The sequence below is a fragment of the Nothobranchius furzeri genome, chromosome 15 (genome assembly GCF_043380555.1).
Source record: "Nothobranchius furzeri strain GRZ-AD chromosome 15, NfurGRZ-RIMD1, whole genome shotgun sequence".
Lineage (NCBI taxonomy): Eukaryota > Metazoa > Chordata > Actinopteri > Cyprinodontiformes > Nothobranchiidae > Nothobranchius > Nothobranchius furzeri.
In genome coordinates, this window is record NC_091755.1 from 33,323,987 (window position 1) to 33,351,713 (window position 27,727).

A 27,727-nucleotide genomic window follows, 5' to 3' on the forward strand; every position below is an offset into this window, starting at 1 on the left:
ACATACTGGGAAATACTACCAAGGTATGAGAAGCTATGTAGTTGATAAATAAGACAGATTTATTTGTTCAAATTACCTGTTTTTTTATCTGTTTCAGCATTAACAATGCACATTTCTCCTCATGAGATTCTGACTTTAGGAAACCAATAAAGCTTTTTCTACTGGGTTAGGAGACATTTTCCTTCTTTTACATTCAGAGAATCAAGTAGGAAAAGGCAACTACACTGTAAGAAAAAAAAAGTTGAATTTACCAAACTTTACCTAATTTGCTTAAAGGGACATTATGGAAGTTTGACAGCCAAAACATGTATAGAAATAATAAATTTCTTCTTCATACATTCTCCTGCAATGCCCTGGTCCTGTAGAATGAGTCCTGGCATTTTTACTGTGATTGCCTGTTTTTCTGTAAAATCACAGAAAAAGAGAGATGCTCGGGTCGAGCAGGCTGCTTCATGCGCGTTCACGCTCAGGCATAGCCCGTAGCATTTGCTATCAGCAGCTTTAGCAGCAGAGAGTGAGGTAGTGCCAACTCAGCGACTTAGTCGCTGTTCCTAACACCTAGTGATGAACCTAGCTACATTTCTGAGGACCCTTAGCGACTTTCTTCTAGATATTTCCTGCAAATTAGCAACAAAATAGCCATTTTCGCTCCAAACCGTTCTTTGAACGTTGTTTCAGCTGTCATCAGGAATATAAATATTACAGATATAAAAGACACTTCTGGTCCTCTAGCTCACCTAGTAAGATGTTGGACTCCTGTGTAGAAGATCTGGGTTCGATTCTGGATGTGAACATAATTTATTTAGAGTTTATTTTTTACATTAATGGTATATTTTTTTTTACAGTAAGATGCCCAAATTTTTATTTGAGACTCGCCGGACGGCTTTGAATTCACAGATAAAAAAGATGTGGGTTCAACATTCATTTTGGAACAATTTTTCAAGCAAGGGAAGGGAAGCTCTGTGAAGCTGACGGACCGGCCCATCTTAAACCTTTGTTGGCTGTGCTGAAGAGAAAGTTACAGAACCAAATTATTTAATTAATTAGCTGCGCGTTCTCCTGTCCTCTGTCCTCCGGGCCGCACACACACACACACACACACACACGGGACTGTCTCAGCTGTTATTTTCGTTAAGGAGTGTGCACGTACATCATGCGCGCCTCGTGCACGAGCCTACTATTGAAGCTGCCGTTACGCTTTTGGCCTGAGGGGGCAATCGCGAGCATAAAAATTCAAAACTCTGTAAAGTCCCTTTAAATGTAAATAGTAATATACATTAACTTTTAACAGAATGTATAACCACGTATATTACTCCATACAACTAGGTTTAGTGGAACCAGCTGACATAACTTGGTTAAGAAAACTCAACATTTCGTTTCTTACTGGAAAGTGTTTTTACTAAGTTTCTAACAGTAAAGGTCACATTTCTAATGTGAACAAATCGGAGCTGCAGACAGGTGACTTTTTCTTTGATTTACTGACAAACATAAATGCATAATGTATCATTTACGTTGTCTTGTTAAGGAATGCCCGAACCACCCTGAATGGGCGGTCTTAAGGCAAACAAAGGCTGCTTTTACATCTTAATGTACCTTTCTTCATTAATGCTGGCACCACAGAAAAATAAACTACCTTTGCCAGGAACTTCTAGCCATCACAGACTGTGGATTTAAACATCTAAATTGTTCTGTGAGTTTCTGTTTGGTGCATGAAGGACCTATTAAAAAGTGTAGAATACTGATTTATCTGACCACAGTTCACATTTCCAAGTCTTAAAAGCTCCAGAGTCCAGAGAACTCAAAGCCACTTCTGGAAAGTGTTTTTACTAAGTTTCTCCTTTTTACAATGAGGTTGTGTGGCGTTTGTGAAAGACGTGCTTCCCCACCCATGTGCTCAATTCCCTGCTCATGTGCTTAAATCAGCTGCGACGAAAGACAGCTCCTGATGTAGTGTTATCTGAGGGATTGGAGATCTCAACAGTCCAGTTCAGACTTACGTTATACACAGAAATCCCTCCAGATTTCATGACGTAAATCACTTCTGATATTTTAAGGGTACATTATTCTTAAACTTTTCTGTTCTTTTTCATACATTTGACAAAATCACCCATGAAAATCATCTTTAAACAAATCCTCATTATTATCGCATATATTAATGCTGCGGCTGAATGAAATCATATTAACAAATGGGATCATTTAGAAGACAAATCATGTAACATGTCAGGATCATGCTGATGGCAATAAAATAAGTCAAATTTATTGGTTTTACTTTCTCTTTAATACTCATTTTACCACTTTTTCTTTTATATCTTTTTTTTTTTACAAAGATCTATTTTACTTAAGAAGATTTTTTATCTTCTGTATCACAGACCTGGTTCTGTTTGGTGTGAAAAGAAGCCATGTAGACAGGAGTGATGAATTGACGTAAACTGTGTAACAGCTCAGTAAAATAGTTTACATCCCGTCTGCAGTGTTGCCAAAGCCCTTGAGGTAATGATCAACAACGGCCGAAGGGCTGACAAAAACTGTGAGGCGGACAGGGCCCACACACACACTTACACACACACAAATGCACACACACGGACACAGAAACAAATGTATCCTCTGGTAAAAGCACTAAAACTAGCACGAGGGAATCAATATGCTGATGGACAACACACAGAGGCAATAAAGCACAAAGAAACTCCTCAGTCTAATTCAGTTGGTCTGATTTAGTGTTTACCGCTTGCATTTTCTCCTCTAAATTTGTCCAGAAGCCGTCTTTTTAACACAACTTTGTGAATAAACAAGTCTTCATTCACAACTGACATGATTTATTTTTGGTGATTTGTGTTTTATAACCATAATGATAACAAGTCTGGCAATGTGTACACTGCTGCTCAGAAGATCACTCAGACATTTTCCTGTTTTAACATGAAATTCAGCTGAACAAGTTGTGGTTTTAACCATTTTATGAATGTTTTCTTCAAACTGCTTTAATCTACAAAATTACAGTTTGCAGCATTTCCAGCCAGCCAGATCTTAGCTGTCTATTTTCTAAATAAGCTGGTGAGATTTCATACGTCTGTCTCACAAGATAGATTGTCTCGATGTATTTCTCTAAATTTCTTAAGCTGCTCCCATAACAACCCAGTAACGTTCAAATGCATGACTGAGCCGGACAGTTTTGGGGCATTATCCAGTTTCTGGCTGTAGCTTGACATTAGCTCGGTTCAGTTCTGTCCACAGGGTTTGACTTTCAAGGCCTTATGATAGCCTTTCGTCCCCACGGTCCAGTCCAATATACAAACCTCCAATTTACCCCAATTTCTGAGCACTTCAAACTTGGACTCATAAGTGTCCAGTTGTCTCTTTAGCCGTTATCAGTCCTTCCTTTTCATTGGCCAGTTAGAGATGCAGCTTTTTGTCCAGCATTTTGAAGCTGTCTCTTGTTGATGTTGGCGTGATTGTTCTAAAGGTTCAAAGGTGTTGGGGACCTGTAAGGTATCTTTGTCTTATTCTACAAATTCCTGTGTTTCGCTCTCTCGTTCTGTTGTGGTAATAATATTTGACCTTAGGGAAATTCATGGGAGGACAATCGGCCAATCAATTTCTTCTGTGCAGACCCAACTTCTTCCAGCTACTGTTTTACAGATAGGAGACAGGAAGTTGTCATGATTTCTATTTCCTTTGGAACTCTGTGTAGTTTACAAATATCAAGCACTCATTTCCTCGGTCACCATCTCTTTTGTTCTTCTTCCTCTTGTCTCATCTTTATTTAGAGCCTTCTTGTCCTTTTAAATTTGATTACCTTTTAAAGACCAAGTTCACTAAGACAAGTTTTTACTTGTTGTCTTTAAAATACAATGGGTCACTCTGACTTTTCATGCAGGCTGAACCTGAAAAGGTCTTCTATCCCTATTTCCTGCATTAGCCGTTGATGGAACATAGACGGAGAAACACTCAGATTAGAAAAGACAGATCGACATCACACTGTAACATTTGTGGACTCACTCTTCATGGCTCGTGACGGGGAAGGCTGTTGTTGATTTAGTGCCCAGGAGAGAGCAGAGCACATCTCGACTAGTAGAAGCTAACCATTAGCATTAGCAACTCCACAACAGCACTCCTTCAGGCTTGTGTTATCTGTGGAGATATAAGATCATTGTTGCAAAGCAGTTGGTTGTAAAGTTGCTTTTAGCCAATCAGAGGAGAGATAACTGAATATCAGGAAACAATGAGTGAGACTCCAAATTCTGCTGTTTTCTGCTCCAATCTCCTGAAAGAGGAGTGCCAGAGCTTTTCCCCCCACAGAGATTGACTCCCATGTCATTTATACTAGAGACCACTGCAGATGTGTTTGAAACACTAGTGAACCTAGTCTTTAAAGTAACCTATTCCTGATGTCTTTCTTTTTCTACTTGTCTCTGTCTTGTTTCATTCCTATCAGCTTGTTTTAAAATATACACTGACTGTTTTTTTTTAAATAAAGTATTGGAGCATGGAACCATTCACCAAGTATTTGTGCTGGCACTCGGACATTTTCAGATGCCTCTGAGGTTTCTTTAATCAGGATGTGGTGAAGCTTATTCTTTTTACATCAGCATGCCACTGATGGCTGACATCCAAAAAATGTAAAAGTTAAAGAACTGTTAGGGTCACGCTATCTCATCTCTAATGAAACCCTTTGGGGTTCATCACAACATGTGCAATCAATAAGCAATGTTATGAAGAGTTTTGGCTCCCTTCAATACCATGAAAATCAGCTTATCTGCAGTTGGATGACTCTTATAATTTGATTTATTCTAGGACCCTCCCATTAAATGTGAATGTGTTTGTGTGTACAACAAAGCCCTCTTTCGTCATGGGCAGACGTTTCCTATCATATTGTAAACATTTACCATTTTATCTGTCAGTACCTAAAGTATTTTGCATTTCGACACTTAATTAAAAGCACATGAAAGATCAGTTAAAGCTGAGCTTTTTATGTCTGTGTGTCTTTGTTTTGCAGACAGAGTGCGCCAACTTTATTCGTCTTCTGCAGCCTTACAACCGCACCCACCTGCTGGCCTGTGGTACCGGTGCCTTCCAGCCCATGTGCGCCTTCATCTATGTGGGTCACAGAGGGGAGGTGAGACAAAAATGAGCGTGAATCGTGTTTTTGTGATTTGCCAACTTCTGGATCTGATAGCCCATGTCTCAGCATATTTGTCATCCAAAAAATGCAAAATGGAAAAAAAGTGAAAAAGTTTTACATATTTTTTGTCACAGTTAATATTTGTTAAAGCATACATTAATAATGCACTGACTAAAAAAGCTACTGCTGTAGATATTTAAAAAACGTACATACACCATTAAAATAAAGACTTCTTATTTCCTCTAAAATGCCAATTAAAGTGTCCTGATGCTGACAAGGTGTTAAATGAAGGTAATTTTGCAGCTCTTTAGAAGCTGTTGGAAGTTCCTGCTTAAAAATGACTTTTCTGAGAATGACCTCTATGATATTTTGTAAATAAAAACAAGCTATTAACTTTATAAGAGTTCTGATAACATGTTTAAATCATCACATTGTCAATATATATGTATATATATATATATATATATATATATATATATATATATATATATATATATATATATATATATATATATATATAAATGTGTTTGATGGAAAAAGAAGTTGGCTCTCTCACCCATCTTGGCTCGTGATGAGGAATGCTATTTTTGTTTTAGCGTCTGGGAAACAGCATAGCACATCTCAGCCAGTAGAAGCTAACAGTTAGCATTAGCAACTTCACCACACAGCAGAAGCTCCTTCAGACATTTTTTATTTGTGGAGATAAAACATCAACGTTTCAGAGCAAAAAGGGTCAGTGGTAGAGTTGTGTTGCTGTCATCCAATCAAAGGAGAAATGTCGCAATATCAGGAAATAAGACTCCAAATCCTGCCGTGTTCTGCTCTCCTCTGCTCTGGCTCACTGAAACAAGTGCCCCAGTGCTTTTTTCCCACAGAGATCAACTCACAAGGCATTATTTTATACTAGAGACCACTACAGATGTGTTGAAAAACTAAAGAACTACATGTTCTCAAAATTGCGTCTTTTTTAAAATGACTCGGTGGACGTAGATGTATGAATGGCCCCAAGTTTTCCCACTAGGGAATGACAGCATTCAGTTTTATTTCGTTTCTCTTGAAGCATTTAATCTAACACCGTGCAGTGCCAAAGTTTAATGTTGAGGATATTCAAATGTACATGTTTTCTTCTCCCGAGAGGAGGAAAAGTAGGCTAATGGAACAAATATGGTTGGTGCCAACTCTGACAGGCTGGGGTCTGAGTACAAATAACAGGATTTTTTTCTTTCTTTGGGGCTACTCGGCCACAGCGTAGGGCTCTTTATACATCTTTTCATCCACGCAGCCTGGCTCTCCTCAGTCGCTCAGCTCAGTGGGACCCTCTGCAGTGTTTCACACTTGGAACCATTTGAAATGAAAGGACTCATGAATGAGGCCATTAAGAAAACGTGTATGTTTTAGTTTCAAGGGAGCTTTACAGGCCACTGCCTGGTCTGCTGTCCAGCCTGGCCCTGTGGGGGAGTTCAAACTCTGTTCTGAAAGGGTCAAACGGATATTGGCTGAGTTTTGTGAAGGAAATGAGAATGCCAACAAGTTAGGAGTGTGTGTACAGATTTGTGCGCACAAGTAAAGGAAAGTAAACATTCCCAGATTTCTCCTTTTTTCCTTTTATTTTTGAGGTGGCTGGGACCATGCATGTTCTCCCTGGTGGTGTCGGTTTCAGTCTTATTTTTAATCTGTCATTGTGTGGCTTTACTGTAGCTTTTTGGAACGGGATTAAAAACAGTGCAAACCATGCAGGTATGTAAACAAGCCAGTAGAACATCCAGTCTACCTGAATTAAAGAGCAGAGTAAGTATAAAAGTTTTTAGGCCGGATCACGTCAGCATGTATGGCATTCTAATCATTAAAAGGGACATATTATGCAAAACCTCACATTTTGCATTCTTTTCTGCTGCCATGTGGGTCTGCCTCTATAAACACCCCAAACATGATAAAAATGTGTCCATTTATTTTCTGTCAGCGGTTGGGTTTATGCATTTAGTGCCTAAAACAAGCCGTTTCATCAAGTCCCAGTTTGTGATGTCACAAGTGGGGAAATTAGCGTAGAACCACCTCTCACCTAGAGGAGAGCAACTCCTAAAGGAGCAGTGGCTCTAACTGCAAGCCTCTTCAGGATACTGGAGCTTCTCAGCTTAGAGCAGCCTGAGCGGGGGATCGGTGGGTGCGGTCAGCCCCAGCTTGCTTTCTTAAAGTGACAGAGCCCTGAAACAGCTCATTTTGGAAGGTACTGAAAATGTCAAGAATAAAACTAAGATTGCTCTATGTGAGAGGGAGTTTGTGCAAGGAACTTTACAAACATGCTTTGCATCAACCATAGAACTAATATAACTTAAGGAAAGTCCCAATATGTCTCTTACTTTTATTTGCATACATTTTCATGTTCAGATACCCAAAATATTGGCTTACTTGACATGCGGAAATTAAATAGTGAGGTGAAACTGCAGTTTTATAGTATTTGACTTCAGTAATTAATGTACTGAATAAAATGTTTTGACAATAATTTTCACATTTATGATTTAAACAAAATTATGTCTATCTGTAGGATCCAAGGTCAGTTTGAAATAACTATTATGTTGAGTCAGCATCTGTCAAAGCTCAGTAAGCATCTGCTGACCTCACTGACATGAAGATACCAGCTGCTCTCCATCGTGTGTGTGTGTGTGTGTGTGTGTGTGTGTGTGTGTGTGTGTGTGTGCGCGTGTGTGTGTGTGTGTGTGTGTGTGTGTGTGTGTGTGTGTGTGTGTGTGTGTGTGTGTGTGTGTGTGTGTGTTAAAGTCATTTAGATCATGTTCTCTCAGGTAGTCAGTCTGTTTGACAGAACAGCACCAAAGGGGGCTCGTCCATTTATTTAACCAATCGTTAACTGGTGGACAACATATAACCGGCTGTTGGTGTGACCTCTCCCAGGAACCGAGGCTCTGACGCCTTCAGACTGGACTCTGGGTGGGATGACCTTTAACCTGAAAGGTGTTTCATCTCCGCTAGGGTCAGATATACACACACATGTATCTACTTCATTTCACCTAGCTTCGCTCTCTCAGATATGACGTTAAATTAGTGTCACATAGATTTTAGTCAAAAGCTTTTGATATCTGGTTTTAGGTTTCAATAACTGAGGTGAAGTAAAGAAACGAGCTTTTCTGTAAACAATGTTTTGTCAAAAATAGTTGGGAACAAACGTGATGGTTTGGTTCATCGTGTTAGCTAATCTCCATAATGTTTTGTGGGATAAAAGCAAAAGTATGAAACCAAAATGTTATTTACAAATATTTTAGTTGACTAATCACATCCTCATGATGGAAGGGGGAACTTCTCATATTTCTGGGAGGTCAATAAGAACAGACAACATTTCTGAGCCACAAAAACAACATTTCTGGGCAGTTGTGTAATGAGATAGTTTCATGTGGTCAGTCAGAAACCTGCGTTATGCTGAGCTCTGATTGAAGAAATGTGTCTTTATTTAAAACATAAGTATTTTGAATCATCATCATCATCATATGGTGTTCATCTTATCCCTATACTCTGCACATAAACCTCACAGTGTTATTTTTTTCTGTTTGTTTTTGGCATCTCTGTGTTGCCTCCCCGAGTTTCTTTAAACCACAACACCATACCTCCAGGCTGACACACGCTGGAGTCCCCACAGCGGCCCGAGCGGCGTCATCTGTGAGAAAATAAACCTCTGGGGTGCAGTGGCGACATAAAGAGGACCGGACCCCACGCGTGTACACAAACATTCAGTCAAACGAAACAAATGTCACCAAACTGAACATATAAATACACAGAGATGCTGTTCAGAAACACACAAACATGATGAGGGACGTGCACATTCAAACATAAACAAAAAGAAATGAAATTTGTGTCAAACCACACAGATAAACACAATGGAAGCAAAAACCAAACAATAGCTGAAGGGATTCAATAAATTATAAAAAAATTTTGTTCAAATGTTTCATTTTATCAGAAGAAAAATCATTTTTCTTCTGGTTATTTATGTTGGAAAATCCCGATGCGTTTGACGATTACAAAGAAAAGTCAAACTAAGTTAAGACATCAGAGATGTCAATAACTTACTCACGTATTTGTTTGTTTTGGTTTGGTTACAGTTGTACAATGTGAAGATAAAGGAAGTCTTCTGTAGGAAATTGGGACTTTTTTATAAATAATAATGCTCCTCAGTCGGTCCTTTTTGGGGTTTAAACTTAAACTTTAGTTCTTCCAAATGTTCAATGCACCGTATTTAAAACAGTCCATCTCAAAGGTTTTTACTTTTAAATTTACTCCAAGTTTTTAATGATTAAATTAATCTTATTTCCAATTATAATGGTCACTGAGTTTTTCATTCAGACTGAACATGAAAACAGTCTCCTACACATATCCGCTGCATTAGCTTCTGCTAAAAACTCAAGGATTAGAAAATCCTGACAGATCTACGTCACACTGACACCTAACTTTCATGGACTCACCCACCTTTACTCACGACAGGGAAGGCTGCTGTTGGTTTAGTGTCCAGATAATGTCTCAGCTGGTAGAAGCTAACTCCACCACACAGTAGAACTCTTCCAGGTTTGTGTTATTTGTGGCGATAAAACAACAACATTGCAAAGCAAACAGGGGCAGTGGTAGTTGCGTCGCTGTTATCCAGTCCGAGGTGAGATGTCCAAATATCAGGAAACACACCAAACAGCAAACCTGCCTCTGATGTAGCATTCTGCTAGTTCCTGAAACAAATGCATCTGAGCTTTTTCCCCCTTGAGTGCTACTGGCAAGGCATTATTTCTACTAGAGGTCACTGCAAAAGACTGTCCCTTTAAAGACTTAATTATCTTCCAGTCGGATTTAGAGTATTCCTGGTGCGCTTTAGTGAAGTGAGATAATGTTAACACTTTGTTTCCATGTTCATAATAATCTTCTACACTCTTTCAATTTAAGCTAAAATTGAAAATTAAATTTCTTGTTATGTTAAACCATTCGCTTTAAAAAAAGAAAACTTCTAAAGGGAATCTCTCCTGACAGCTTCAGACAACATCTTTTATTTTCGTCTTTTGTAAGGTCAAAGTTTAAATAATTACCAAGTCTGGACTTAATGAATTAGGTCTGGGAAGTTCTTTTGAAAGCAGAGTGACAGAAAAGTGTCTGTCAGGACGGGTCCCAGCGGTTTGTAGTGGGGGTCTGGAGTGTAGTGTTTGGCAGAGCTGAGTACGACGTGGTCTGGATGTTTCCCCTTCGTGTTACGGAGCTTGTGTGTATTTGCTTTGACAGAGTTTGGCCGTGGTGACTCTCCTCGTCTAATTTCTCTGGAACACAGCAGGAAAACACACAAAAACAAAAATCTGCATAAAGAAACGAGAGTCTTCAGATTTATTTAAACTGAGGTCTTGGTGGTGGAGACATCCAAACCAAAGGTGGAGAACTTCAACCTCCTTCATACTGTTAAATGTAATGAAGCGTGAACTTGTGTTGAAGCTGTGTGTGTTCTGGTGGATCAAACCTGAAAATGTCGTTGAACCTTCAGAAACGCTGAAGAAACAAGTGAACAGTCTCTGCTTGTGTGTGTGTGTGTGTGTGTGTGCATCTGCACGTATACAACCCAGTGTGTGTGGGTGTGTATTGTCCCATGTTTCTAACAGTATTTTTACTCAGCTGACTTCAATGTCATCACCTCCCCTGTGATCTGTGCTCAGTAGAGACTCGCCCACATTGTGACAATACTCTATTGTCTGCTAAAGGAACCGGACTGAGGAGCAGAGAGTTCACTGGCAGGCCACTTTGATTTGTGATACACACTTTAATCAAACTAAGGGTTTCACTGTTGGTCCCGTCACCTCCGCGTTTCTGCTTTTATCCTGAAAGTAGACTGTTAGATCCCACTCAGACACTTCTGCTCCAGACAGCCTGGTACTCCAGTGGCACTGAAGTGGAAGACTCAAACAAAGAGCCTTTGATCCCAAAGTAGCCCTTCTTGTGACCAATCGAATCACGCAACATAAGAATGTGGAAAGCGTTCATCAGGTGAATTTGACAGATTGGTGACTAAGTGAGGAAAACAAACTCTTTGGTCTCCAAAAATGTGAGTCCAGATTTACTTTTTTGCTTTGATGGAAACCTTTTGACATAGAAAAAAAAACTATGTTGGTACTTTGGGAAGGTTTCGTCTCTGTTGCGTAGTTTTATTTACCTTTTAACACAAAATGATTTACTGAGCTCTTTGCCACACAAATTGGTCCAGATTTTAAAGGACCCATATCTTTCATCGCACAAATGGGCACAATATATGATATATAAAATGACCATTGGCTTTATTGACAGTTCATATTAGCATGAATTATATGTTATTTTTGTGAGCAGGTACTTCAACCTGGTAATAAATAGTACACAGCTGCAGACCCAGAGACTGCAGGTTCATGAAGTCATGTCCGACAAGTAATTACAGAGTACCCCTCCTCCCAGAGAATTCTGTCATAAGTTCACATCGCTAACCCACGCACACACACACATAAACATCACTCGAACTGATAAAACACACCTGACATTAATGATTGCCCAAGTCCATCCCTGACTCTCGCCCACCAAACTTTATGCCCGTTTAGCTTTATGACATTCACTCACTGCCCTAGCCTCTCCATCAGGCAGTTTGGTAACACTTTACAATAAAGTACGCAAAATTGTGCTTCATTACTAGGGAACGACTTAGGGGGTAATGAGTAATGTAGCAGGGAAGAATAGGTAGTTAACCAGTAGTTACTGGTGAAAATGCTCATCAGTCTTTTTTCAGGGTCTAATAGGTAGTTATCTATGAACGCAATAAGGAATCCCAAATGAATGGAGTGCCTTTGGACTCTCTTTTGCAAACTTCATGAAGGATGCAGAAAATTTGCAACATTACAGTGATTTAACATCACTGTCTCATCTTGATTTCACTCGTCTGTCACTTTGTCGTCCACCGTCAGCATCCGTCCGTCTTGAGATGATGGAAAGTGAAGCCTCCTCCCAAGTACCTACTCAGGAACTAATCTGTACCTACTAGGTACTTAACCATTATCTACTGCTTTTGTCTACCTTAAAGTGAAGCCTCCTCCCAAGTACCTACTGTGGAACGAATATGTACTTACTCAATACTTAACCATTACTTATATGTTGTTACGTGGCCATTTGCCGTAAATACATTGAGCTTATTCACACATCATTTTCTTTCATCTTGTGTGTGGTAATATTCCAGAGATGAGTGAGCAAAATCCTGCAGGTTACAGTGTTACCTGGCTCAAATCAATCACTAACAAAATGTTCAATCTTTAGGGTACTTTTTAAAATAATCAGAAAACTACACAAAAATTAACTTTTACATTTATAAACTTTAAAATCAACATGTAAAAACACTCTAAAACTACCTATTCTTCCCTGCTTCATTACTCAGTACCCTGTAAGTCGTTCCCTAGTAACAAAGCACAAATTAATAACTACCTATTAGTCTCTGAATAAGACTGCTGGGTGTTCACCAATAAGTATTGGTTAACTACCTATTAGACCCTGAAAAAAGACCGCTGAGCATTTTCACCAGTAACTACTCAATCAATCAATCAATCAAATTTTATTTCTAAAGCGCTTTTCAAACAAAGTTTTATTCAAAGTGCTTTACAAAATGACCCCAGATTCCCATAACAGGTTAAAAACATTAACAAACATATGCAATCACACGCACACACACACAGACTCACACACACACACACGAGTAAAAATTATATTAGGCTGAGTCCAGATGAGCCAAGTATGGTAACGCAAGGAAACGCCATCAGAGGAGCCGTCTGTCCCGGCAGCATCAGGTCTTCCACACTAAGTCAGGGTGCTCAGTGGAGAGGGAGCATAGACCCCCACCTATAGAGCGCCCAGGAAGCTACAGTCGACCACCGCTCCCGGGGCAGAGGGCCCCCACAGAGGAAACACTGGATTAAAATGAGTAAAAATGTAATAAAAGAGCTAATATAAATGACAACAATTAGAAAATAAGTAATAAATAAAATCATAGACAGTAAAATAATAATTTAAATAATAAAACTGTGCTAAAATATAATCATATAGAACATGCAAAGCAAGTAATAAAATATAATCATGTAAAACGAGAAATAAAACTGTAGTAAATATTTAGATAAAAGCTAACCTAAAAAGATGGGTCTTGAGTCTTGACTTAAAAACATGAACGTTCTCTGAGGCCCTGAGGTCCTCTGGCAGCTCGTTCCAGAGGCGAGGGCCATAACACTGGAAGGACGCCTCGCCGTGAGTTTGTGTCCTGACTTTAGGGATGACCAGGAGACGCCTGCCAGAGGAGCGCAGAGTCCGCGAGGGTTCATATTGTAAAAGCAGTTCTGATAGATAAGAAGGCCCAAGACCGTTAAGACACTTAAAAACCATTAGAAGAACCTTAAAATTGATCCTGAAACATACGGGTTAACTACCTATTCTTCCCTGCTTCATTACTCATTACCCCCTAAGTCGTTCCCTAGTAACGAAGCACAATTTTGCGTACCTTATTGTAAAGTGTTACCGGTAGTTTTAACATTCTGAAATCCCACTCCGGTCCCAACGGAGGTTCAACAAAAAGTCTTTGAAATCACTGTCACAATCTGGCTTTGTTTTGTGAGAGTTCGTGAAGATAAAATCCAAACGTTTTTGCAGATGAAACTCTTCTTCAGGAAGATTGAGCAGACATAGATCAATGTTTGGGATCTAGGTGTTATTTAAAGCAGCAGCGATTAGAAAGAAATCACGTCTTCACCAGTGTGGACATTGAACTCATTCTTCATCAGAGCAGGGGTGCGGTGTGGGTCGAACAAAACACAAATTAAAGTATTTACTTTTGAGAGAATGCAGTGGAGTAGAAAGTACAGATAACTGCTTTAAAATGTAGTGAAGTAAAAGTTAGAAGTACTCCTCAAGAAAATGACTTAAGTAAAGAACAGATGCATATGCTCAGTACTGCAAAATCTGCAGAATAAAAACTTGTTGTATTCAATGCACAATGGCTTCTGAGATTTAAAATTCTTTTAAATGGATTTTTCATCTTCAGTCCACATGTTGGTGACACATTTAGGGAAATTTGGCTACAGAATAAATGTTTTTGGAGGTTTGTGCTCAGGAGACCCAATGAAATGTGCAACTATCAGTTTTCTCCCACTGATGATAAAGTCTAAAACATAAGTGCAGTTTTATGTGACGTAGTGTTACACTTTCTGCCTCTTTTTATTACTCGTCTGGCTCCTCTTGAGGACTGATCTGCACTGGGAACCGAGTGGGGAAGTTGTCTAAACTCTGGCAGCTACAATAATCTTGAATTTCCTCTTATCTCAGACAGCACTTTTATTCTCAGACAGGCAATGAGTTCGGTGAAAGGACACGTAAATCTGGAATAAATGTGAAACTAATAAAAAAGTCAAAGTTTGTCATATTCGTGTGAACAATGGAGGGAGAATATTGGCCTTTGGGTTAGTTGCAGTAACCGGTCTGGACTGATCTGCTGTGCAGTCATACCTGTTGACCCTCAGCTAACCAGTGTCAGGTGCAGCAGTGGGCTGACCTGTTTGTGGAGCTGCAGGGAAAAGATTTTCCACTTGGAAGAACTGATGAAGAAAATACGATCCTGCTTTTAATTTCCACTCTGAAATCTGAATCTCATGAAGTGAGCTGATATTTCTATGATTTCTGGAAAAGTATCAAGTTAATAGGTCTCTCCCACTGGAAGTAATATCAGTGTATTTTATGTTTACTCAGCACGTGTTCACCATGGACCCAACGAATGTGGACAGCGGACGAGGGAAGGTTCCACATGACCCCAGCTTCCCCTTTGCCAGCACCTTCAGTGGTATGTTCCAGTTTTGTCTACAATATGTTTCCTCACAAGTTATAAAAGATGTTTATGAACTGAACAAAAACAGTTTAGTTTTCAACAGGTAAGCTGTAAAATACAAATGATACTGATGTAACCAAATGTACAGTAGATTAGTCATAAACAGTCACGTGGTACCTGAAAGCATGAATGTGAAAATAGTCTTTGACCGCTATTTCCTGCATTAGCGCGGGGAGAAAATGCTTGGATTAGAAAAAGCAAAATAAGTTTGTGTTAATGGTGTGGTTCACTCGTTCATTCAATGCATTTGTAGTGGTCTGTAGTAGGAATGAATGCCTTAATTTATAATTGGGGGAAGGGGAATATACCGGTGCACCGTTTCCAGGAACTAGCAGTTACCCACATCACAGCTGAGCTTCAGACGGCAGGTTTTGGAGTCTTTTTTTTCTCATATTTGGACATCTTGCCTCTGATTGGGTTGCAGCAATGTGACACTGATGTTTATCTCCACAAATAGCAAGAGCATGAAGGAGTTCTGCTGTGTGGTGAAGTTCCTAATGCTAACATTTAGCTTGTACTAGTCAGGACATTTTCTGTGGTTTCCTGGAAACCAACAGTCTTTCCTGTTGTGAGTCAAGATGGGTGAGTCCATGAATGTTAGGTGGCAGTGTGACATAGATCTGTCAGGCTTTAAAACAATCTAGAGTTTCACCATCAATTTTCTGTCAGAAGCAAATGCAGGAGATAGGTGTAGGAGACTATTTTTATGTTCAGCCTGCAACTCAGAGTGACCGGTTATAGTCAGAATAATCATTAAAAATGGGTTTTCAATGCCCCACACATTTGTCACGTCATAATTTAGCTGCCCAGGGACTGCAGGTAGAAATTAGCATGTATGCTATAACCTGATTTTCTCTTGGTCAGTTTATTATTGGGTCCCTGTTTTTTTTTTTATTTTAATTTTTTTGTAACTTATATTTACTTATTTACTACTTCCTGAAACAGGAGCACCAGAACCTTTTTCCACAGACAACGACTCACAAGGCATTCATTTCTATTAGAGACCACAGCAAATGTATGGAAGTAATTAGTGTGAAAAAAAACACACACACATTTATAAAAAATAGAAAATATGAGTACTTGAGCCCAGATGCCCCATCAAGAAATCCTTGTTCCATTTTTTTTTCCAGTTAATTTTGCAAGTTTCATATTTTGTGTCCTGATTAAAATGTCACACAGATTTATTTTTGGGCCCCTCAGATCTTTACTGTATTTTAGATAGATAACCACGAACAGCAGTTTGGAAATCTGTGTCTGGCTGTGACACACTCTTTGGACCGGTGCTCACCAGAATAAACAGTTCTGGGTGTTTCTTTCAAAGTGTCATTAGGTATTTATTGCAGCTTGTGAAATAACTCAGATTAATGCCAGTGACAGACGATCCTGGGACCTTTGTTAGGCTGGAAGCATGTTTGGTGTGTGTCTGTGTATATGGGCATATATATGTGTGTGTGTGTGTGTGTGTGTGTGTGTGTGTGTGTGTGTGTGTGTGTGTGTGTGTGTGTGTGTGTGTGTGTGTGTGTGTGTGGGTGGGTGGGTGGGTGGGTTTCTCATCCTCTTTGCACAGCTGGGTGATTCCAGCTTCAGAAATTGTCCCACAGTGCTTTGTGTTTGGCAGGAGAACTTAAAATTTAGAGCCAAGCATTTAGTAGTTTGGACCTGAGCTGTGATGTTCAGTGACCACATGGAAACAGAACCGGTTTCTGAAGAACGACTGACGGATATAGAGACGTTCATGAAGATGCTGATGATGTGAAATGTAAATGTTGGCAAGAAATAGTGATGTGTTTAAGGCGTGTACACTGCCACTTTAGTCAAAAAGATGGAGTTTGCAGATTTATTTTGGCTTTCTTTGAATGGCAGAGTTGTGTCAAAAAAATGAGATGGATCAGATTTCTTGTTGCAGGAATTTCTTAATTATCTGTTTCTGAGATCAGTTTAGAGAAAATAAAAATGGTTTTATCTCTTTTATATTTGCTGTTTTTTCTTTGACTATTTGAACAAATAAACAACGTTTGGACAAAACAAACGTGTTTTTGGTAGCACGTTGCAGCTCTGGAAAATCAAATATATTAGGGACAGACGGTCCAAGAAGGAAACAGTTAATATGTTAAATATCAGATGTGAAAATTTTCTTCTTACATTTTACTTTATTTTGCCAAAATAATAAATTATAATAAGCAAAAAATCTAAAAAAAAGAAAACAAAGCTGCAATCCCCGTGACCTGTCAACACTGATTATGCTGCCTTTTTGTTCTTGTTTTTCGTCTTGGGAGACATCTTCCACAGCTGTGTGTGTGTGTGTGTGTGTGTGTGTGTGTGTGTGTGTGTGTGTGTGTGTGTGTGTGTGTGTGTGTGTGTGTGTGTGTGTGTGTGTGAGTGTGTGAGTGTGTGTGTGTGTGTGTGTGTGTGTGTGTGTGTGTGTGTGTGTGTGTGTGTGTGTGTGTGTGTGTGTGTGTTTCTGATACTGTTATTGCAGCCAAGTGAAATAGACTTTTTTGAAAGACTCATGATGTTTCAGGAGAGCGTTGTGTGGCCAGATAAATTTTCAACAACAGCTGGAAATAATTCAACAAAGTTTAGATAAAAGGAGAAAAATGTTTTTTTTAAGTTATAATTGTTTTATGGTTGACACCAAAAACGTTGATGAAGGTTTTTTTTGCATAAAATCCCTCTCACATTTCAGCAGTTTTCTTTCTTTCTTGACAATTTCAGTGCCCTCCAGAATGAGCCGTTTTAGGGCTCTGTCACTTTATGAAAACAAACTGGAGCAAGCCATGCCCACCCCTCCCCTGTTTAGGCTTCTTTAGGCTGAGAAACTCTGATACAAAGGAGGGGCTTAGAGTAGAGCTGCTGCTCTCTCTTGCGTTGGTGGTTCTATAATAATTTAAAGGCCAACACTCGCAGAAAACTTTTATTTTTTTTACATTTGGAGTGTTTATAGAGGCAGTAGAGACCTACATAGCAGCTCAAAAGTATACAAAAAGGGGCATTTCGAATATGTCCCCTTTTAAAGAACATTTTAGTTGCGTTGTCTTGTTTTTCCTGAACTTCCTCAGATCAGTTGAGGCAGCTGTCTTGCTTGATGTCTGAAAACTCTAACAGTATTCTGCAAATTAACACCCAGTGTGTCGCATGAACAATGTATGGACCTCTTTCCATTTTCAGTTGAGGATGAAGTGCATTTATTTCCCTGTTGTATATTTGTCTGAATTATCACCTATTATTTAATAAGGTTTCACTTGTTCCCCTCAAACCGTTCTAATTTTTGAAACTGTTCCCTCATAATTACTATGATTTGTTTCTTATTTATGGTTAAATCCATTTTGTCTTTTAAATTAAAGGATCTTTTTTTTTTGTTTAGCTAATTTAAGACCATAGTATTTTTTTCTGACTGAAAGACTTGAAAAATATGATCTTTCTCCACGTCCCTTGTTTATGTCTGCCTGTCTGTCTGTCTGCAGGTGAAGAATTGTACACAGGACTGACAGCAGATTTCCTTGGAAGAGACGCTGTGATCTTCAGGAGCATGGGAGGTCGCACCACCATGAGGACAGAAACGGATCAGAAACTACTTCACAGTAAGAATCGTGTTTATGCAAATCTGGTATGGTGCAAATAATAAAGTCTTAACATTTTTACATCTTTATTCATTGAAATAGTTCTAATAAAGGCTCACTAATCCACCGGGGATTAGCAGATTAGTTCATAATAAATTTAATTCCTTGCTCCCAGACCCCAAGTTCGTTGCTGCCCACCTCATCCCGGACAACGATGACAGAGACGATGACAAAGTTTATTTCTTCTTCACTGAGAAGGCGTCAGAGGCAGGTGACAGGGAGGAGGCAATACACACACGAGTTGGCCGAGTGTGTGCGGTGAGAGAATTCTTAATGGTTTTATGTTCAGTAAACGGTAGATTTTCAGGCTGCTGGAATCGGGTTCTGAGGATTAGTCTTGCAGATGATGAAGTTTCTTCTGCAACAGTTGTTAAACTGACCAGGGATTCGCTTAAGAAAAGCTTCACAAAACCACAATGAGCTAATGATTCAATTCAGGCACTCGCATGCTAAAGATTTCATGGGTAACTTTGTAGAACGAGACGATGTGTTAAATCGGTATTCCTTACATTGTGATTGTGACACTTGCAGCCCGGATTTTTGAAAAGACAACCCTCTTTTAGTGTAGCGTATTCACATTTCCCCAAAAGAGTGTAGAGGTATCATATTCTGAAAGAGATAAATGCATTCTCCTCCCAAACTGCATGCAGCTGTCAGATTTCCCAACCGCAGTCTCCAACAGCTTTGTACGCTCTGTAACATTCTTTCACGCTTCCATTTGTCCTATAAAACCATATGTGCACTGTAAGGAACACACTAAAGGGAATCCAAAGTGGAATACACACAAAGGCAAACTCACGTTCACTGACACACACAAGGGTTGTGCCAAAAATGTAAAAAATCAGAGAAATATCTCATTGAAATTTTCTTTTTCCTATTCTTTCTCTCTTTCTTTTGCTCCCTCTCTTTTTGTTTGATTTCTGCACAATTTTCACTTTTAAATTGAAGGTTTCTCCACACGTCTGTGTGTAGTTTCAATGTGAGACCAGAGGTAATTGCACACTTAGGATGCATTAAATATCTGACCCGAAGCTCCAGATGTTAACCGTTACTTGATATTTCCCTTGTGGTGCTCCTGAATGTTAACTCGTTGTCATTTCTGAGGGTTTTTAATCTTTAGGCCTACGTTTTAACATGTTAAAGTATTTAATTAGCCCAGCTCAAGGTATTTTAATAATAATGCATTGAACTTATATAGCGCTTTTCTAGACACCCAAAGACGCTTTCACACACTCTCACATTCACACACTGCTAGTGATGGTAAGCTACTTGTAGCCACAGCCGCCCTGGGGAGGTCTGACGGAGGCAAGGCTGCCATTTGGCGCCGTCGGCCCCTCTGACCACCACTAACACAGGCAAGTTGGGTGAAGTGTACCCCTGGCGGGAGCTGGAATCGAACCCATGATCATGAGGCAACCCGCTCTACCACCTGAGCTACTGCTGCCCCCAATTTTAAAATAATATACACTGCTTGCATGTGAACAATCATTGATCCCTTTTAATGTGGGCTCTATATGCGCTGAAATAATTACCCAGTTGTGTTTAAGACATTGTTTCTTTGTATTTTCTGGCAGAACGATGTTGGAGGCCAGAGAGTTCTGGTGAATAAATGGAGCACCTTCATTAAAGCCAGACTGGTATGTTCTGTTCCAGGACCTCATGGCATCGACACACACTTCAACCAGCTGGGTGAGCTCAGCTCTCACACACAAAGTTCTAGAGTTTGTATTTGCATGTGCACAAATGTAAACAATCAGTAGCATGCTGTGTTCGAAATTCAGCAGAAATGTGTAGTTGAACTGGAATTATCTTCCTGTGAAACAGAGGACGTTTTCCTGCTGAAGACCAAGGATGAAAGAAACCCAGATATCTATGCTATTTTCAGCACCATCAGGTGAGCATGCATGCTAATAAACCACATTTACTCACCTTATTAACACACCGGTGGTGCTTTGATTGTAGTTAAAGACTGAATAATCATGCAGATTTTTTTTCCTAACATTTCCAACAAACTTAAACTGGGTTATGGTTAACGGTTCTAAAGATTATCTTATCAGATAATCCTATCTTGTGTGGTGTCTTACTGGTGGACAAGGGTGTCAGGACCGCTGATACTATAAATCCAGGATTCAAACATGTTGAATTGTCCTTTATTGGTTTTTGAGGAAAAACAAGCTTTACTGCCTGTTTAATGTGACACGTAGCCATTTCAGAAAGCAAGTTGAAGTTTGCACACTTCTGCCATGTTTGTTTCCTTCATTTTATCTTGCAAGATAATGATATAACATGTCAATTTACCTTCTGTTCTCTACAGTAATGTATTCCAGGGCTTTGCTGTGTGTGTTTACCGTATGGCCGACATCAGAGAAGCTTTCAATGGACCTTTTGCACATAAAGAGGGTCCAGATCGTCAGTGGGGTCCTTATGAAGGCAGGGTTCCTTATCCAAGACCAGGAGTGGTAAGTGATAAATTACAAGATAAGTCTAGTCACATTTGGTCATTTCATGGCTCTTGCTAAATCATATTTAGTGTCATATATAGAATTCTGTTAATTATAGTTCAATGAGATGAAAAGCAATCTGATAAAATTGGTAATGGCAGATCAGATGCACATGAAAAAGAAAAAGTAATCAGCTACTACACTAAATGAATGTGTTTTCACATGAATAAAGGTATGAAATCATGTGTTTTTAAAGTAAAATTTGCACTGATGGAACACTGACTCATTCAGATAACTTTGTTGAACTTCGTCTCACTGGTAGAGCTACTGAAGCCATTTTCTCCTATAGGAATTCTCCAACCAGTGATTTTAGGCCTGTTACCACTATCTAAAATCTAGGTAATTTTACCAGACTTATGTGGCATGTGTCTGAATTTTCTGAGCCATTTCAGGGACCAACCGAGTACCTGAACTGGGCTATACACTCAGAAATGGCCCAGTAGAGTCACTAGGGCTTGTGGTTAATTAATGCTGTCTGGTAAATCAGTAGAAATTGACATTTGCAGACATTGCCAAACAACAGGCATTTATGAAATGCTCATTTATTTGTGAAGCGGAGTGGAATAAATAGAAAATAGGTAGCATTGATGCTGCATTAAAATAGCATATTTTTAAAGGTGCATTATGTAGAAATGAAAAAAAAAGAAATAAGTTAAATCCTGTTGTAAAATCTGGTTACTGCAACCACTTTAAACAACTCTGATGCTTTTTGCCAGCTGTCGTCAAATTACAATTGTCGGAGCTGCAGCATTAGCTCGCAGGAGACACAGAAACCTCACACTCGCTGATGGTAACCAGTAGTCACGTCCCTTTTTCCTTTGTTTTGAAAGGAGAAAAACTGAAAATCCCAACAGACAACTGGATATGAAATATGTTTTAAATATAACCTTCCTTCCAAAATGACTGAAACATTTGACTCTTTTGGGATTTTGTCACTGTAAAGGTCTCATTATATTCTGACATACTGCACCTTTAAGTTCCAAGTGCCAGAAAATGTGGCGCATATACTCCCATAATGCAATGCATTACTCAGTATATGTTCAATACTTGTGCAATACCAGATTTACATAGTGTGTCTGTGTCCCTTAAAGTATTCTGCATATTTATGGAAGCCACGTTTCATTTTTGTTTTGTTAGTGGTTGATAGTTACAATAATAACTTACTGCCTATATGCATATACATGTACTTATGTTATTATTTGTTATTATGTGTGTGTGTTTAACCGTGGTCAGGTTGTGTTCGCGGAGTCAAGTTCCTATGCTCTGGGTCTCTGGAGTGCTGGCAATAAAGCTGATTCTGATTCTGATTCTGATTTTTTCTTCAAATTATTCTTATAGTCGGTGTGCCCCAACCCTGGTCCTCTGGGCACACTGACCTGCATGTTATCCATGTCTCTGCTTCAGCACACCTAATTAACATTGGCTTCTCAGGAGGACATCAAGTGCTGCAGATGTGAAGTTAGGTGTGTGGCAGCAGGGAAACACTGGTGATTAAAAGGGCAACACGAAAAACATGCAGGACAGTGTGCCTTGAAGACCAGGGTTGGGAAACACTGCTCTAAGTGTACGTGCTATTCTATTCTATTCTATTCTATTCTATTCTATTCTATTCTACTCTACTCTACTCTACTCTACTCTACTCTACTCTACTCTACTCTACTCTACTCTACTCTATTCTATAATTGTAGTCACTTTGGGGTTCCCTACAGAGTGCCATAACATTATTTTGGTGTTTGGTTATTATGTCGTTCTTCTTTCCATTTCCCCTGAATAAATTAAAGTAAATGATTTTCCCTGCATTTCCCCCAACTGGTTGAAATCACAATTACAACTGTCTTAAACAACCCTACCGCTAACATGAGCCAGAGCTAACACGTTCTGACTGATACTAAATTCAATTCAATTCAAATTCAAAAATACTTTATTAATCCCAGAGGGAAATTGATGCTGTAGTAGCTCAGAATAATAATAATCAAGTCATCAAAGAGTTGTTGTATATTACAATGGCTGTTGGCAGGAAGGATCTCCAGTAGCGGTCAGTGTTGCAGCGAAACTGAAGAAGCCTCTGACTGAAGACACTCTTCCGTTGTCGGACAGTCTTGTGAAGAGAATGCTCAGGGTTGTTCATAATTTTCTTGATTCTCTGGAGAATCCTTCTTTGCATTATCTCCTCCAGTGGTTCCACAGTCGTCCCCAGAACAGAACCAGCCTTTTTTATTAGGCTGTTGAGCCTTTTCAGGTCCCTGCTTCTGATGCTGCTACCCCAACAGACGATGGCTGAAGAGATTACACTCTCAACAACAGACTTGTAGAAGATCTGCAGCATCTTGCTACAGACATTGAAGGACCTAAGCGTCCTCAAGAAGTGCAGTCTGCTGTGCCCCTTCTTGTAAACGGCTTCGCTGTTCTTTCTCCAGTCCAGTCTGTTGTCCAGGTGAACTCCAAGGTATTTGTATTCCTCAACCACCTCCACTTCTTCTCCCATGATGGAAACAGTGTTTGACTCCACCCTGTTTCTTCTGACGTCTAAAATCATCTCCTTTGTTTTGTTCACGTTCAAGATCAGATGATTGTTTCCACACCATGCCACAAAGCGCTCCACCAGCTCTCTGTACTCAGCTTCCTGTCCATCTCTGATACACCCGACAACCGCAGAGTCATCTGAGTATTTCTGTAGATGACAGGTCTCTGATTTGTACTGGAAGTCTGAGGTGTACAGGGTGAAAAGGAATGGTGAGAGTACAGTCCCCTGTGGTTCTCCAGTGTTACTGATCACCTGATTTCATGTGCAGTTCTTCAGCCTCACAAACTGTGGTCTGTTTGTCAGGTAGTCTTTAATCCAGGCGATAGCTGAGGCCCCCACCTGTGTCTTCTGGAGTTTCTGGCAAAGTACATCAGGCTGAATTGTGTTAAATGCACTGGAGAAATCAAAGAACAAGACCCTCACAGTGCTGCCTGCTTTGTCCAGATGACAGTGGATTGGTTGAAGCAGCTGGATGATGGCATCTGCAACTCCAACTCCATGACGATAAGCAAACTGCAGCGGGTCCTGATATGTTCTAGTTTGCTTATTCAGGTGGACCAACAGGAGTCTCTCCAGGACCTTCATGATGTGGGATGTCAGGGCAACCGGTCTGTAGTCGTCATTGACTGATGGGCGAGTTTTCTTTGGAACTGGAACAAGGCAGGATGTCTTCCACAGGACTGGAACCTTCTCCTGGGCCAGGCTGAGGTTGAAGAGGTGCTGCAGAATACCACAGAGCTGCTCTGCACAGGCCTTCAGTACTCTGGGGCTGACACCATCTGGACCTGCAGCCTTGTTCCTGTTCAGTCTCTCCAGCTGCCTCTTCACCTGACTTCTAGAGACAGATAGGTGAGAGGTGGAGGTAAATGGGGCAGCATCATCTCCTGACTTGGCTGAAGACAGATTTATAGAACCAGAAGAGTCCATGACTGTGTTAGAGGACAAAAGAGCTGACGTGTGGCAGGAAAATGTTGGATCAGAGGAGGATGGGGCCTCTGATTGGTTGGGGACAGACGAGGAGGATGCTGGGTTTGTTCCTGAACTGAACCTATTGAAGAACTTGTTCAGTTCATTGGCTGTGTCCAGACTGCCATCTGTGCAATCCTTCCTCTGCTTACTCTGTGATCTTCTTCATCCCTGACCAGACATCTCTGATATTGTTCCTCTGTAGTTTGTTCTCCATCTTCTTCCTGTATGCCTCCTTGGTGTCTCTGATCTTGATCTTCAGTTGCTTCTGTATACTCCTCAGTAATTCCCTGTTTCCCTCCTTGGGTCGGTTGGTTCTGGAGTTTTTGACAATTAAGATTGCGCCCACATTTTCTCAGTTAAACACACTCTTTTAACAACGGTAGTTTCTGCTTCAGCCCTCTCTCCCCTCCCCCAGTGCAGTGGCCGCAAACTCACATTAAACATTAAAATAATAATTTCATTTTCTGTTCCTCACTTCTGATTACCTTCAGTGGTGTCTGTTTGTTGCAACCACCAGGTACAAAAACTAACTTGTTTTTATTTGACTATTTTTCTGTCCTGCCTGTTTATTATCTTCCTGCATCTCCTCTCAATCCTAAAGAAAAACTGCTACCTGGGTTCATATATATCCACCTCATGAGTTACCTTTGAACTGCAGTTCTAAAAGATCTACTGACCGCTAAAACAGCGGAGTGCGCGATGCTCGCCAGCCGCATCAGTGAGATGCGTCACCGGAGGACAAAACAGGTGATGCGCCCCGCTCCACAGCAGCGAAAAGCATCAGTCACAAATAAAAGACAGAAAACATAAAAGGAAATGAGCCAACATGAACGATTGTGTGTTAAATTGGTTTTTGAGGTGGCGACACCTGATTTGATAATGTTACTGTGGCCGTGCTCAGGACGCAGATGTCTGGAGCGCGTCAACAATCAGAGCTTTGCATGTGCAAGCTGGTTAAGATTAGGATGGGGGTGAGGGAAAGGTTGTATTGCAAGAGGGTAAAGGTCACAATTTGGTTAAATGTCCGTTTTACGGCAGATGTCAGTACCGACGCTCTGGCACAGCGCGTTTTCTCCCGATGCGCAGGGCTCGTCACCTGCTGTCTTTTCCAACGACTGCATCTTGTCGGTCATTATCACGTGACAGCGACTAGTCGATGACAGGCATAAAAAGTCACTACAGAGCAGTGAAGTCGACTAGTGACTAGTTCATACAACCCCTACTACAGAGTGCTGTCCAATCCTAAGTTTCTGATCCACTAAAACCAGTTCAAAAGCAATAGCTTAAAGTGTTAAAAACTTGACAGTTTTGCTTCAAATTACAGTGTACATTAACTGAATAAAACGTGTGAAAAGAATTATTTGTAGATGTTCTCAGTGCTGAACAGTGATGTCACTCACTTCCAGAACAACCGCGATATGCTGACGCTGAAGTCCTGAAAGGGACGATTTTGCATGGAGACACATTGCCTGAGAGGACAGAGCCACGGTATTTTCCCGTCAGTCACCCGTCCCCCCTCCCGTAAATGTTCCAGAACACCTTTAGTGGAAACACGGCTCTTGATAAATCTGCAGCTTTGTGGAACGTTGACCCATGGTACGTACAAAAACAGATGGTTTAAAATGTTTTGGGCTAGAAAGGATGTGAAAGCATTAAGCCTGAAGGTGCTGAAAGTTTCCGTATTAGCTGAGTAAACTCCTGTAAGTGGTCGTGCAGCTGCTGCTGCCTGGTTTACTTCCTGACTCTGAGTGGAGCCTCTCTCGAGTTCTATCAACCACAGCGCTGTAACTCACACAAACACATGCACACATGATGATGCTGCACGAGCCATTCCACTTCATTAGCAGAGTGATGAGAGTGCACGGAGGCAGAAGATGATGAAGAATGTGGTAAAAGCGTGAACACCTCTTTGGTTTTGCTCTGCTGACTTTGTGATTAGCAGGAATGTTTTTGGCGCAAAGCTGAAAGTTAAAAAAATTTAACTAAGAAAAAAATTCTAGAAAAAGTCAAAATCCAGAGAAGACTGGAATTTTTTCTTGAGGCAAAATATTGACTCGTGTCTTTAAGAAAACCCATATAAACATAGATTTTGAGATGAACTGGGTGTGTTTCCTAAAGTTTTCTTGTTTTTCTTGATCATCATCATTTAAAGTTACCGGTCAGAAACGCTGAACGAGGGAAAACCGTGTGCATGTTCTCCCTGTGATGTTTTCGTTGGATTGAAATGTTTCTGTACTTTGTTTAAATTTGTGTCAGAACTCATCTTTTAGCAGACAAAATGATGGAATACTTTCTTCCTGCGGATAATCCAGACCTTTCAGAAAGAATCCCACAGCCTCTGAGCAGACAGTTTTTATAAAAATATAACCTCTGACCGACATTTGTTCCCACAACGAGATTCTTGTGTTTGAAATACATTTTACAATGATTAGTTCACAGGGAGCGCTTGGCCTACAGGAGAGTTTTTCTTGGACAAGGAAATGACATCAAAATGATTTTTTTAAAGATTTCTTTAAAATCCACCTCACTTTAATATCCTGTCACTTTGTTTAAAAAAAAGTGTGTTTTTGTTTGAATACGTCACATTTCCTTGATCACAACATCCCTCCAGACTAAACTCAAATTCTCATTCGGTCTTAGAAGAATCAAAAGGTAAAGCTGTTATTAGTTTGTTTAATCTTGAAATGAGTTTTCTAGGAGTCAATTTTAAGCTGTAATAAAAACTATTTCAAGTATTTAATCCCTACTTTAATATTAAAGTAGGGATTTTATTAAAATAAATCTAAGAAAGAAATAAGAAACTGCAGAAAATCTAATACTTTTATTGGTTTTTGTCTCAGAGAGGTTTTTAGCAAAATGACACAAAAATGGAAAGAACAATTAATTTAAATTCGTTAAAAAAATTAAATGTAAAGATTGTTCTTGATTTCTGTCTGTAAAAGTTGCATCTAAATCACTGTAACTGCAGCTGATAAGTTTCTTCTCACATTAATTACAGCAAAAAAGCAAAGTCTGATTTTCTTTTAGACAATAAGAGAATATTCTAATCTTAATGCATCTTTTTCATAAAATCTAAACGGTTTCTACTTAGATGCTTAT

General features: G+C 39.8%; 1 protein-coding gene across 1 annotated transcript in view; it reads left to right on the forward strand.

Moving 5' to 3' along the window:
- Window positions 1-27,727, forward strand: part of sema3bl (sema domain, immunoglobulin domain (Ig), short basic domain, secreted, (semaphorin) 3bl) — a 79,878-nt gene that overhangs the window by 42,643 nt on the left and 9,508 nt on the right. Inside the window, exons 4-10 of the mRNA XM_015967390.3 lie at window positions 4,991-5,110; window positions 14,879-14,969; window positions 18,479-18,595; window positions 18,750-18,892; window positions 20,209-20,323; window positions 20,459-20,528; window positions 20,949-21,093. Of these exons, the coding sequence (XP_015822876.1) occupies window positions 4,991-5,110; window positions 14,879-14,969; window positions 18,479-18,595; window positions 18,750-18,892; window positions 20,209-20,323; window positions 20,459-20,528; window positions 20,949-21,093 (801 nt within the window). The remainder of the gene's footprint in view (window positions 1-4,990; window positions 5,111-14,878; window positions 14,970-18,478; window positions 18,596-18,749; window positions 18,893-20,208; window positions 20,324-20,458; window positions 20,529-20,948; window positions 21,094-27,727) is intronic.